Consider the following 13637-nt stretch of genomic DNA (forward strand, 5'->3'; position numbering starts at 1 on the left):
GTGTCGTGAGCGAAATAATAGGAGCAGTCCATCCATCCAGACATGTCTCCCAAAGCTTGGCATCGAGTGGCACTCTGCCTCCCGTTCTTTCTCCTCCCTGTGGCCCTTGGCCAGGACCCCTTTCCATGGGCGAGTTTGATCCCCCGTGACGGTTGGACGGCCACCGCGGACTCGGAACAGCCCGGAAATGAAGTTCACAATGCAATTGATGACAATCGCGATAGCATCTGGCACACTCCTTGGGACCCCGAAATAATACCTTTTCCCCACTGGATCCAGGTTGACATGGGCCGACGATATGTCGTGAACGGCATCTCCTACATTCCGCGCCAAGACGGTGCCAACAACGGCAACATCGGCAGTCACGAAATCTTCCTTAGCGATGACGGTGAGAGGTGGAGCGAACCCGTGGCATACGGTACATTCCTCGATGATAAGACGACCAAGACAAGCTTCTTCGCGGGCAAAGTCGCCAGATTTATTAAGATAGTGGTCCATAGTGAGGCTCAAGGACAGGATTATCAATGGGCCAGCATCGCGGATTTGTCGATTTACACGCCTGATATCAATTTGAACCCCGATGATTTCAGACCTCCCAACCCAGCGACTCAAGGCCAGTGGGAGGTTACGGTCGACTTTCCCATTGTCGCAGTCGCCGGCGCCCATGCGAAAGATGGTACTTTTGTGTTCTGGGCTGCTTCCCGTCCAGACGACTACCCGGACGGCGCCGACTCTACAGAGACCATCGAATGGAACCCTGTGACGAGAGACTTGACTCCGCGTACTATTTCAAACACGCAACACGACATGTTTTGTCCCGGGATCTCCATGGACGTCAACGGTCTCATTCTAGTCACGGGCGGTAACGATAACAAGAAGACCAGCGTCTACAACCCTGAGAACAACGAGTGGTCAGGCCTGCCAGATATGACCATCGGACGTGGTTACCAATCTCAGACTTTCCTACCTGACGGCCGGACCTGGACGATTGGTGGCTCATGGAGTGGTCCTAAGGGCGGTAAGAACGGCGAAATCTGGGACGGTAACTCGTGGACAGCTCTTCCGGGATGCGATGTCACGCCAATGTTGACCGAGGATGTAGGTGGCGTCTGGAGATCTGATAACCACGGTTGGCTCTTCGCTTGGTCGGGTAACACCATATTTCAAGCCGGTCCTAGCAAAGCGATGCACTGGTATGGCGTTGATAACGGCGGGTCTGTTACAGATGCTGGCGCGCGTGGGGACGATGAACACGCGATGTGCGGGATGGCTGCGATGTTTGATGCGGTTGAAGGAAAGATTTTCACTGCGGGAGGTGCGCCGAGTTATGAAGACTCATATGCGACAGACCACGCCAATGTTATTCAGATTGGTGACCCTAACAGCCCTGCCCAAGTCACCAAGCTACCGAGTATGTCGTACGCTCGCTCCTTCGGTAATGCCGTTGTCCTTCCCGATGGCAAGGTTATCGTCATGGGTGGCCAATCCTACGCGAAACCCTTCAAAGATGAGACCGCGGCTCTTCCCTGCGAACTTTTCGACCCGCAGACGAACTCCTTTACTATTGTGGCGTCTCTTGCAGTCGCTCGCGTTTATCACAGTATCGGTCTTCTCTTGCCTGACGCAACCGTCCTCAGCGGAGGGGGCGGCCTCTGTGGGAAAGGATGCAAGGAAAATCACTTTGACGCCCAAATCTGGTCGCCTCCCTACCTCTTCAACAGCGACGGGTCTAGGGCCCAAAGGCCAAACATTGTTTCCGTATCATCCACCGTCATCTCTCCCGGTGATGAGTTGGTAGTCGAAACTGATACGGACGCCGCGTTTTCACTGGTCAGATTCGGGTCGACGACGCATGGAGTGAATACCGACCAGCGGAGGGTGCCGCTTTCTGGGTCTTCGGACGGCCATACCTACCGGCTTTCAACTCCTGGGGATGCTGGGAAATTGCTGCCTGGATATTGGATGCTGTTTGCTTTGAATTCTGCTGGGGTTCCTAGTATCGCGAAGACGATTCAAGTTTTACTCCCGTCATGAATAGGATTGTTCTGGCGAAGGGGTTTTCAGCCAGTTTATGTGTAGATTACGGCCTTCGGAGCAAACTCGTCTAGGATAGATATTCATCATCTACCATCGCTACCGATTCATCTTATGTCTCTCACCGGGGCTACATGCACGGCGTAGATGTGGATGTAAAAAAAAAGCGGCGCTGCTTAATACGGGAATGAACCTGTAGCAGAAAATTGATCTCTCCGACTTGAGAATCTGAATATCAGGCCGTAGTGACGCCGTGCCATCTGGCCATGACATGAGGGTTTGGTGCGATCCTCTCGCTGGGAATGGAGAAGGTGAATCTAGATAATTACTCACAAATTCCATATCTGCGTGCAATTCGACCTTCTCTCGGCAATCGGAAGCGAGAATCGGCAGAATGTTGAAAGATGGCATTAATCCTGTCACGCACCAGCAAGGTTATATTAGGGATATATCAGCCATACTATCAGGAGGATACCATCGGCTAGGACGTCTCCTAGGACAGGAGTTGTGGACGTCAAGAATGACAGTTGCCGCAAACGAGGAAACCTCCTTCGCTAGGGGAGCAAGCTTCAGCGAGACTCGATTCACATGTTGATCTCCGCTCCCTGTCTTTACTCGGAGCGAACGAAGTGTGTCGACATTTCACGTTTCCAGGCAACAGAATAATCGCCAACCACTTAGGAATTACCGACTCAAAACAAGACCTTAAGATGTCCATCCTAAGATGCGACCAAAATAGCCATGGACCTTTTGCGGTCCGAGTCCTCCCCAAAGTTCCCGCAACGACGCATGTCAGACCTGCGCCGTAACCTTGAGATTTGGTGATTGCTACAACCAATGGCGCAAGTTCCGGATCTCGCCCCCAACAGTCTCCAAGTAACACACAGCGAAATTCTCCGTCTATCCGGTCTTTCCTCGACAGGCAGTTGCTTGCATAACCACGAAGTAGGTACCCCCCCGCTCTTTACAGCTTTCCTCGACGTGGGGTCCACGAGCCACCCTTTTACCTCCGTGCCTTCTCCATTGGGACCCTCGCACCCGATCTTGAATAAATTGCGCTATCTTCAAGTCTTGATTGCGTGGGTTGCATTGACGAAATCATCTGCCGAAGTGACCTTCCCGATTCGGTAGGGCAATCTATCACAGGGTTGTATTTACGCTTAGTTGCAAATCCTGCCCGAGTTACCTTGATGAGGAGAAGCAGGGTAGTTAGGCGGACATTATTACATAGGCACACATGCCGTAGGGATCATTGCGAAGTGGATTGGGCGTATGGTAGGAGGTGGGAAATGGATGTTGTTCGTCAGCACTGAATGTGGAAGCTCTTGGCATTTTGAAGATCTGCATGGATCGCGACGAAAGTTCCGGCATCCAATCCTTGCATTCGGCCAAGGACTATCCGGGAAGGACGACGGCGAAGAACATATTGCCTTCACTACAAAAGACCCGACATGGAAGCTTGTTCGGAGGACCGGCGTTTTGATCTTGGAGGCGCTGGGGACTATAAAGATGTCAGAACGCTCATGGCCCTGAGAACCAGTGAGGAAGTAATCGTCCTTGTCGAGGCCACGACATTCTTACTCCATTCAGAAGTGCCTTTCTATTCGCCATGGTTTACGTTAATCCAATCCTAGCGCTCTGCGCATCCCTTCTTCTCCCCGGCGCTGCTGTCGCCCAGGAGGAGGTGGACCCGTCGGCTGCCTTGGAACGGTACGAGTCGGGCCAAGTGCACCGGGAATTGTTGGCCAGGAAACAGGTATGCGTTTTGAGAAGCATGTGGAGCGATGTGGTTTTCCTAATATGGAAATAGAAATCATGGGAAAACCAACGAGCTGCCGGACGCCTGGAGAGTAGTCAGTATCCTGAGCTTGGCTACACGGCCTGCAAGGACGGCATCGCAGAGGCAATTGCTGGTGACAAGAACAACACCTTCAGATGCCATAACGTGAGTATATTCTCCTTGTAAACATCAAGTCGGTTCTTCTGCTGACACACCCAGGCCGATCTCTATCACTTCCTCCCCCACTCCGCACTCGGAGGTAGTGAAGGTGAGGGATCCTCATCCTGGGGCTGGACGTCGGACGACGGTCGCGAGTTTGTCGCCATCGGCCAAGTAGACGGCACCGCCTTCGTAGAGATCAGCAGCGAGGGGAAACTCATCTATCTCGGCCGACTCCCTCAGTACTCCGTTCCCTCTATCTGGAGAGAAATCAGAGTGTACAAGCACTACGCCATTGTCGGATCCGAAGCCGAAGGTCACGGAATCCAGATCTTCGATTTGAAGAAGCTTCTGGATATTGATCCGGCCAATCCTGTCCTCTTCGACAAGTTCAACGACCTCACGGGCTTCTACGCCGACCTGCCCATCGGTAGGACTCACAACGTCGTCATCAACGAGGAGCGCAACTACGCCGTTAGCGTCGGAGCCCAACCCAGGACTGATGCCTGCCGAGCCGGCCTCATCTTCATCGACTTGTCTGACCCCGCGAACCCAACCTCGCCCGGCTGCGCGGCTGGGGATGGATACGTTCACGACGCGCAGTGCCTCGTCTATCACGGGCCCGACGACAGATACGAGGGCCGCGAGATTTGCTACGGCTACAATGAGGACACTCTCACCATCTACGATGTCGAAGACAAGAACGGCACCCATATCATTTCTCGCACGTCGTACGAAGGTGCCAGCTACACTCACCAAGGATGGGTCCTCGACGTCAACAACCAAGAGTACCTCGTTCTTGACGACGAGCTCGATGAGGCAGACAAGGCCGGTCCCGGCGCAGATGGATACCCCGTTACGTTTATCTGGGACATTCGGGACCTGGAGAATCCCAAGCAGACGGGCTTCTACAAGGCCAAGACTAAGTCGATCGATCATAACCACTACGTCATTGACGGGATCGTCTACCAGTCCCACTACGGTGCGGGTCTTCGTGTTCTTGATGCAAGGTCGATTCCTGAGGATCCTACGGGATCGAGCGTGTGCGAGGTTGCGCATTTCGATATCTACCCCGAGGATGACGAGGAGGAGGGCGGCGGCATTGTGGAGTTTGTCGGATCGTGGTCGTCGTATGCTTACTTTAAGTCGGGATTCATCTTCATTAATACTATCGAGAGGGGAGCTTGGGTGGTGAAGTTGACGGACTTGAGCTGTACCGCCTGAGAAAGATCATGACTTGGCCTAGTTGACGCATGTGGGTTATCGAAGAAGTCGAGAATGCCGCCGGATACTAAATTGATGAAATAATAAATTAGTCGTTTGCTTGCTAGGTGGTTTCTGAAAAATCTAGATCCCACAGTTGGCGTGCATTGTCAGGTTAACAAAGTGCGGACGATGCAGCGAAACAGAACACAATGGTGCGGATTTCGTGTCTATCCGACGATCCGTAAATATCGCTTGCATGGTCGACCAACTAGAGATGAGCAGGGTCAGGTCATCGGGACCTGTCTCAAGTCGGCCTGAGATATAAGGCCAACTTTGTTTGAAGAAAAATAACCTGTCTTGCGCGCGTCAGATTGTTTCCACTTTGACGGTGACCTCTCATCCTCGACCAAGCATTTGGATATTTATCTTTTCCTGGCATTTGAAACACTCCTGGACCTCTTCGAGCTAAAATCGTGCGTGCTCTGTTGTGGAATGGTAAGAGGATTCCCGCTTCAAGAGCAGAGGTCCGTCAAGCCCCTTTTCAAGATGAATCGAACACTCCTATTCGTCACCGCGCTTCTCATCGTCATCCCAACACTATATTTGGATACGATGCTCGCCGAGGTTACCGCCTCTCTTCCCACGCTCCGCAACAAGCGCATTGGTCTGGTCATCGCCCATCCAGATGATGAAGCCATGTTCTTCGCCCCCACGGTAATGGCCGTCGCACGCCCGGGGACGGGAAACCATGTCCGAATTTTGTGTCTCAGCAGTGGGAATGCAGAAGGCCTCGGCGAGACGCGGAAAAAAGAGTTGGTGAAGAGCGGGCTTGTGCTTGGGCTGCGCAGCGAGGATGATGTGTTGATCGTGGATGATCCTGTGTATTCTCCTTCCCTTTCTCCCCGTTAGCTGTGAATACCGTCGGGGATTTGAAACTGACATGGATGGATTGATTGTTAGGAACTTTCCCGACTCAATGAACGCCAGCTGGTCTGCTGAAAAGATAGCGGCTGTTCTCCACGACACATTTACATCTAGCTCTGACTCGCAGGACCCAACAATTGACACCCTTATCACGTTTGACTCTCAAGGCATCTCTTCTCACCCAAATCACATTTCGCTCTACCACGGCGCAAAGGCCTTTGTCTCGTCACTCACGCCAAATGACCCTAACACTGATGATCCTAAGGAGAGGGTAATTCCGGTGGATCTCTATACCTTGACGACAGTGAGCTTCTTGAGGAAGTATTCGGGCCCATTTGATGTATTGGTAAAGCTAGTGGTGAATCGTCTCGCTGTCCTAGGTGGCGATAACAGCCTCGAATCGAGAAGCGAGAAGGAAATACTGGGGGATCACCCTGCCAGATTGACCTTCGTTCATGGTTTAGGCACAGGAGGTTGGGCCACTGCGAAGGAGGCTATGACGGCGGCACACGTCAGTCAGATGAAGTGGTTCCGGTACGGATGGATTATTCTCAGTCGCTACATGTATGTGAACGATTTAGAGTTGGACGGTTTGTAGGGAAGTGGTGTGCAGAGCGTCTCATAGTCTGCCAATTCATTGACCTTACCGCGCAGAGAGCGTTCAGCCCAGCCAAATCCCACTTTCAGGACCTTTCATACTCGAATGATACATATGTTGAGGGATCTAGTACGCGTCTTTGGTGGTCTAAAGGACTGCTCAAACGTCAACTCTCAACCTGGCTGTCACCACACTTTTAATTCGGTCCAACGCTTCCCTACTGCAAGCTGGTTGACGCCCAAGCTCGAGAGAGCGATGTTAAGGTCTTGCACATGTAAATCCTACCCCGTACGCATCGCTGTGAAGGGATCACATGCCCTGTGCCCTCTGTACCCAGGGATTTGTCGTGAATCAGATGGCCTCCCTTAATCCAGTGCGCGCAACTTCCATAAACATGCCACTACAATATCGGGGTGATTCACTCACTTGAGCAAGAAGGAACTAGAAACGGAGGAATTCCGACCCATGTTTGTGGCTCTGAAGAAACCATTCCTTCTCACAGGAGACGAAAGTTAGACGCCTAATTTACAAAATACTGAGGCAAGATTGAGACAAGATCGTTGATCACTCCAGATATCACATGCAAGTGCAGTGAATATACGAATTAGAAGCGGAAATTGCACCTCTAGCCCAGTAAATATGCGACTAATTTCCTCTCTCCAAACTTCTGCTTGATCTTTTCGTTCGACTGGAGCAAGAGTTCAACACTAATTCGGAAGGTAGTGAAACCGGAGGTACCTTCTTGTTCAACCACCCCCGATCATCACCCACAGTTGCACCACACACCGAGCCAAGGTGAAGCCTCTCTCTCTCTCTCTTTTTTTCTTTTCTTTTCTTTTCCTTTCCTTTTCTACCTCTCCAACCTGCACCTACAAAAACCCAGACCCTGAGGCTGCTGCTATCGTACGACTCTTAGTTGTCTCTGGTAAATATTTCTCTTATAGTACGTTCCTCGGTTTCATGCAACTGGGGAAGGCGAGTTTTATGCCAAGAAGGACGACAGTTTCATACCTTGTGCTGTTTATTGACAACTGCACGGTTTCGGCAACTCGCAGTTTGATGCTCCTTCCAGTTTCCAGACAAGAACTCGTCGGCACTTCTTACATTAGTGAAGGCCACGCTCATTCGTCAATGGAATCCATTTACCTGTCGATCCCTTTTGTCTCGGGCCTGTAGTTGTCGGCTTTTCCATCTCCTTTCTCTCACGCTAATAGTAAGTTGATTCACCTAATCCGCGCTCATGCCTTCTCGCTGCCTTCGTCTATTCTGAGCTTCACGACAAGGTTTTCTTGGTTGTTGCTGACGTGTAACTTCGGCCGGATAGTTGCACCTCTCACCAGAAAAAGTGAGCCCAGTTGCACCAAGATCTCGATTCTTTTCTAGACGCAGCATCCAGTCTGTCCCACGTCCGAATGCTCTCGTACCACTTACAGGACCAACGCCGGTACACCAAGATGCAGAGCCTTATCCCTGTCGAGGAGATGGATGAGCGCTTCCAAATTGCGAAGAAGATTGGAGCCCGCTTTCAGGGCGATGACGATCCGCCGCAATTGACAGCACTTGAGCTGTCGATTATCATGGTTATGCCTCTGGCACATCTCCGGGAGAATGGGAGATGGATCACGAAGCATCTTCTGGAAGGGGTGGAGCAGTTAATCGAAAAGTGTATGTTGGTGCATCTAATAGAACCCCGAAGCGTTTGGACGAACAGCTAACTGGACCTAGTTCTGCAGAAGAGCCGGGCCGAAGGGGTTGGGAATGCCGCTCCATCCAACCCCGGCGTCAAATCTGCTCCTTCGCGAAAATCCTCTAATAACCATGAGAATGAATCCGGACGGACGTCCCGCAAGTGCAAAGCAGACCTAGACACTCCGTACAAGCCCGCAGAAAAGTTTTCTGTTTCGCAACGAGAGGACCAAAAGAGACAATGCAAAGCTCGAGACAAGTTCACTTGCATCTTTCTTGGGACGGCAGACCCAGATATTTGTCATATCGTTCCTTTCGCATTCAACTCGAACAGAGATAATCTCAATGACGCCCTGAACCTAGTATCCCATTACTCTGTACTCATGGGCACCGGCCTCACATATACCAGCCTGATATCAGAACGCCTTGGCTGCTCCGACCAGACGTGGAACATGATCTCGATGAACAAGCAGATGCACGACTGGTGGTCCAACGCCCGCTTCGGTCTTAAATGTCTTGGAATATACCCCGATGGCGAAGGCATATGGGTAGTTAGACTGCAATTCCATTGGATGAAGCGGCAAGACATGCGAGATCCTTATCGGGAGATCACTCTCACCGCGGAAGAGGTTAAGAAGTTTATTGACGGATTGACAACGTATTACGACGACGCCGATAAGCATGATGACGAGAGTGAGGCTGCGGTGTCGGCCGCTGACGCCAGGCCGAACTGGGCGCTGCGTTCGGGCCGCATCTTCGAGATCCGCATGGGTCCTGGCGAAGAGCCGGAAATGACAGCCCAGAGGATGGCAGAGAAAATGAAGGCAATGCTGGACTTCCAATGGAACTGTATCAGAATTTCCGTTATGTCGGGTGCTGCCGGATCGCCCGAATTCTTAGAGGACGACAATAACGACGATGCTACCGATGATCGGATCCGCGCATGGCTCAAGGCGACGAACTCACTTTGTACCTCCAGACACGACGGAATCTCCGAGTGTTGCGAGAAGTCCTGATCACCAAATCTCGTGGGTTGTTTCCCCCCACTTCAAGGATCTAGCTACCGCGACCAAACAAAACGAACCAAACAAACTCGTCAAAACCAAAACAGTTCCGAACTTGGAGAGAACGTATGCATTTGTAGGGATCCCGAGTCGTCATCGGATTAGGAGCCCGAGACATCATGGCGAACCGATCTCAGGCCCACGTAGCCTCCACACGCTATCGCCGGAGAGGCAAGCAGAGGCAACCACAAGTATGGAAGTCGAAACCCACCGGATGGGTCGAGCAATGCCAGAAGCTTCTCTGGCCATCGACGGAGATTGTGAAGATGATGCCGAAGAGGGCAAAAACCTTCCGAAACTGCGTTCCCAATCTTTTACCCTCCCCTCAGTTGACTAACGTCGCAATGCTACCAAACTAAGTCAGGATTGGCACTTGCCCCTGAGCTATTTATCCGCAAAGGATGCTTCGAGTGTCGTGGCCGGCGGCATTTGACCACGAGTAGCCTTACATAGCGACTGCACCCGGCTGTGTTTACCGGGTCCGAAACAGCCACCCTCCTTCTGGAGAAATAAGGATTCTGGCGGGGAGATATATACGCCTCCGCAGTGGCGTCTCGGACTCTCAGAAAAGGCTTCGGTGAGTATGCATCCTTCAGCCCCCCCAAATCGTTTCTCCTACTCTAACGGCGATGCTAGTGATTTATGCATTCAAGCTTTTGTCCACAGTCATGAGAGGCAGCGGCAGCGCCGGAGATCTCCCATTCGGTGTCAGGGAGATTACTAGCTTCACAGGCCGGGGCACTACTCTTCGAGTAATACTGTTATGTTGACGGGTACGCGGTCCAATGTACCTATGGTATGAAGGAACCACGATTCTAGAAACGATCTGTACCGATTCTGGTATTTGCTTCAAAGAGCCGCAATAACAATGTTAGGGAATTTTGCTGAGGGCCTATCCACAGAGAGCAGGGTCATGATAAGAACATGAAAGGGAATTGTGTCACCAGATCACCCATCGATCCACCCAGTGTGCTACAGGGGCCATTCACGGAGTTTCCTGGTATCATTTCTCGGAGATCCGGCATATCCATGAGGATGATGGGTGGGGATCAATGCAAAATCTACGGGATCAATTCGTCCCATTTTCGTGGGAGTGGGAGTGGGACTGGAAACTCCAACAGTGCTGTTATGTTCGTAGCAACCCAATCGAATTTGCCCTGATTATCCCCATTTTCCGGAATCCAATCTAGGAAAATTGCCATTTATCCCCCTCGTCCCGTCCATTTCCCAATGCGTGCGTGCCGTCCAAGAAGGCGGGTCCCGGGGCAATACGATCCGGATTCCCCCTGCGAGAGGCGGGATCATCACCGTTCAACGCAAATCTCTCGTAAATGAAACATCAATGCAGTGGCCAATCGTATAGACAGTATTACTATTCCTTCATTACCAGGCTTTATATAACGGTATGCCGTAAAGTGCGTTGTTTCGAACAAGCCGACCAGCTTCTCAATTAAATCGATTTTGCGGGGAATCGAGCTCTTTTTTTGTTTTCCACTTCCGAATGAACAGGTATATAAGGGAATCGGCTGCCCGAGCCGCGGTGACCGTGGAATCACAAGAAAGCAAAAAAGACGTACGAACCTTCTTGCTGGTGTCAATTGAGAGCGTTTTGTCTGCCAATCCTCCGCGATGAAGTCTCTTGCGTCGTTGGTTTTGGCCGCTGCGCCGTGTGAGTACAATTCGAGATGTGTCTCTTTTCAATTGGAGTCTCTAGCAACTCTAACTTGAAGAAAGTGGCCAAGTTTGCTCTCGCCCAGGACTCGACTCCCTACACGGACGAAGAGACCGGCATTGCCTTCACGACGTGGAGCGTCCCCGACATTACATACGGCCTCGCCCTTCCCGCCGACGCCCTCGAGAAGGATGCCACCGAATTCATTGGCCTTTTGGTAAGTTTTGCACCACATTATTTTCAGCTCAGACGAGGAAAATAGGTTAGGAGAGAAGGGAGGGAAAGCTAACAGCAACTAGACTTGTACATCGGCCGAGGGCGCAGGAACCGGCTGGTGCGGCGTCTCCTTTGGCGGTGGCATGGTCAACAACCTCCTCCTCCTCGCCTACCCCCACAATGACCAAGTCCTCACCTCCTTCCGCTGGGCCAACGAGTACGGACCTCCCGAGCTCTACACCGGCGAGGCCACCCTCACTCAAATCTCCTCCACCATCAACGACACCGCCTTCTCCCTCATCTTCCGCTGCGAGGGCTGCCTCCAGTGGAAGCAGGGCGATATCGAAGGATCTGCCGCCACTACCTCCGGGCTCGCAGTCACGGGCTGGGCCCACGCGAAAGCCAACGTCAGGAACCCCGACTGCGCCGACACAGCGGGCGTCGGCAGACATGATACCCAGGGTATTCTGCCCGCTCGGTTCGATGCCGAGGCGGCGAGCAGCGATTATGAGGAGTGGGTTGAGTTGGCGACCGAGACTGTGAGCGGCACTTGCGGTGGTGGAGATGCGCCTGCGCCTCCTCCTTCGGAGCCTGCGCAGCCCCCGGCGGGCGGATCCGGGTGTGCTGAGACTTATACCGTGCCGGCAGGATCGTACTGCTACCTTATCGCTACGGACCATGGTCTCACGCTTGAGCAGTTCCTTGAGCTGAACTCGGGGTTGAACTGCGAGGGGTTGCAGCCTGGTCAGGAGGTGTGCGTAAAGGCATCGAGGCGCTGCAAGAAACGAAAGCTATAATTCCGCATAGGATAGGGAGGGTTGATTCCTGGATTGAGACCTTCAGTCTAAAAACTGAGATTTACATCGGCCCAAGGCTTAGTGTATTAGATCCACCATGAAGATATATAAATCTATGAACTCATATTCGGAAAGAGATCTTCCGTTTTCTGTTTCTACCTACCCCAATGCCCCTGTAAATCTTCCCCGGTGACCCTCACTTTGTGAACTCGACGTGGGATGAATGGCGTTTCGCCATGACGGCGAATTACTAAGTACAGATACGAATTACGGTATCTCTCGATAGACTTAGGTGAACATGTCGTTATAACGAGCCTCGCTGGCAAGATGAGAGTCCACACGCGGAACAAGATACATGGAATCCGCCTCCCGATCTTCATCTACGGGGGCTTCGGGATCTTTCGGATTACCTGACAATTATTATTCCTCACTTCGCACGTTAATAGCTTGAGCATCGTAGGGACTCGGTCACGCGAGACTTTACGCTCTTCTATTTGCAATCTGGAGCTGGAAACATATGCTGGAGGACGGGATCCACAAGTAGGTGTTAAATGACCCCAACCACGACCCATGCGGCATCCTATTATTCTTCCTGAGTCTCCAAGGCCTTACGCGCCCAGATTACTCTCTGGCGGTAGTACGAATGTATCTTTAATGACCGGATCTCGTTACGGACGTGGGCTGCGTAAACAGAAACCTCTTCAGGCTTCCAGCCGAGAGCGGTTGCCGGGTATAAGCAGTATCCTTCGATATCGGCCTCGAGGGCGAGCTGGGCGTACTGCCCAACCTCTTTAAGACCAGGGTCTTTTGGCCAGGCTCCGAGGGGAGTCTTGAGATGAGGCAAAATAAGTTAGTCTGGAAAGACATATTTTGGAGTATTATTTGCTTTTTATACTTCCACTTTTCCTCTTTCCTCTTCTATTCTTTCCAACGTCCCCCCCTTGTTCTCACTTTCTTCACTCACCTTAAGGTTTCGCTCGTCGATATCGACAAAGCCCGCCGCCTGCATAGCCTTCCTCTGGAGGTCCTCTGGGATGACTGTAAAGCGCCTCCCAATGCTCTCGCCGAAGTGCACGAATATCTTGCCCCAATTGACCGAGGGCTGAATCTTCTGTGACGGTGCCGTCGTCGCTGTCGATCATGGAGCCGCTCTCGTAGCTCTCGAGCCAGCCGCCCGGTTTGAGAACCTTGTAGGCTTCGGCGAAGGCGGCGTTCCAGTCGCCGATGCTGCCGATCAGCCACCGCATGTGGACGTAGTCGAAGGAATCGGGCTCGTAGGTCCACTCGCGCGTGCAGTCCTCGATTTCGCTGAAGGTTCATGGTAATATTTTAGTTTCGGGATGTTCCACAGTCAGATGTATGTATTTCTTTTCAGTTCTTTTCTTTCTTCGCTCTTGTTTTCTTTTTTCATTCTTTGCATATTCCCTTCGTTTTCATTTCAACGGCGGACCCCCCCTTTTTTTCTTTTTTTTTTTTTTTTTTTTTTTTTAAAAAAAAAAAG

At 51.8% G+C, this 13637-nt stretch overlaps 5 protein-coding genes and 1 pseudogene across 5 annotated transcripts; 5 read left to right on the top strand and 1 right to left on the bottom strand.

The window, feature by feature from the left end:
• Positions 1-285: 285 nt before the first annotated feature.
• Positions 286-2034, top strand: SAPIO_CDS0302 (annotated as a pseudogene; the record flags this gene model as incomplete).
• Positions 2035-3643: 1609 nt separating this feature from the next.
• Positions 3644-5197, top strand: SAPIO_CDS0303 (uncharacterized protein; the record flags this gene model as incomplete). Its single annotated transcript, XM_016783115.1, has 3 exons — positions 3644-3790; positions 3845-3979; positions 4034-5197. The coding sequence occupies 3 exons, from the start codon at positions 3644-3646 to the stop codon at positions 5195-5197; spliced, it is 1446 nt and encodes a 481-aa protein (XP_016646748.1).
• Positions 5198-5725: 528 nt separating this feature from the next.
• SAPIO_CDS0304 (Uncharacterized protein) lies at positions 5726-6701 on the top strand (the record flags this gene model as incomplete). The annotated part of the gene is made up of 2 exons (XM_016783116.1): positions 5726-6060; positions 6140-6701. The coding sequence occupies 2 exons, from the start codon at positions 5726-5728 to the stop codon at positions 6699-6701; spliced, it is 897 nt and encodes a 298-aa protein (XP_016646749.1).
• Positions 6702-8155: 1454 nt separating this feature from the next.
• Positions 8156-9403, top strand: SAPIO_CDS0305 (uncharacterized protein; the record flags this gene model as incomplete). Its single annotated transcript, XM_016783117.1, has 2 exons — positions 8156-8366; positions 8427-9403. 2 exons carry the CDS (start codon positions 8156-8158, stop codon positions 9401-9403), a joined length of 1188 nt encoding a protein of 395 aa, XP_016646750.1.
• A 1677-nt stretch (positions 9404-11080) lies between these two features.
• Positions 11081-12136, top strand: SAPIO_CDS0306 (uncharacterized protein; the record flags this gene model as incomplete). The annotated part of the gene is made up of 3 exons (XM_016783118.1): positions 11081-11120; positions 11186-11340; positions 11423-12136. 3 exons carry the CDS (start codon positions 11081-11083, stop codon positions 12134-12136), a joined length of 909 nt encoding a protein of 302 aa, XP_016646751.1.
• A 583-nt stretch (positions 12137-12719) lies between these two features.
• On the bottom strand, positions 12720-13383 carry SAPIO_CDS0307 (uncharacterized protein; the record flags this gene model as incomplete). The annotated part of the gene is made up of 3 exons (XM_016783119.1): positions 12720-12965; positions 13101-13165; positions 13233-13383. The coding sequence occupies 3 exons, from the start codon at positions 13381-13383 to the stop codon at positions 12720-12722; spliced, it is 462 nt and encodes a 153-aa protein (XP_016646752.1).
• Between the last annotated feature and the right edge of the window lie 254 nt (positions 13384-13637).

The sequence above is a fragment of the Scedosporium apiospermum genome (genome assembly GCF_000732125.1).
Source record: "Scedosporium apiospermum strain IHEM 14462 chromosome Unknown SEQ_SAPIO_0011, whole genome shotgun sequence".
NCBI lineage: Eukaryota > Fungi > Ascomycota > Sordariomycetes > Microascales > Microascaceae > Scedosporium > Scedosporium apiospermum.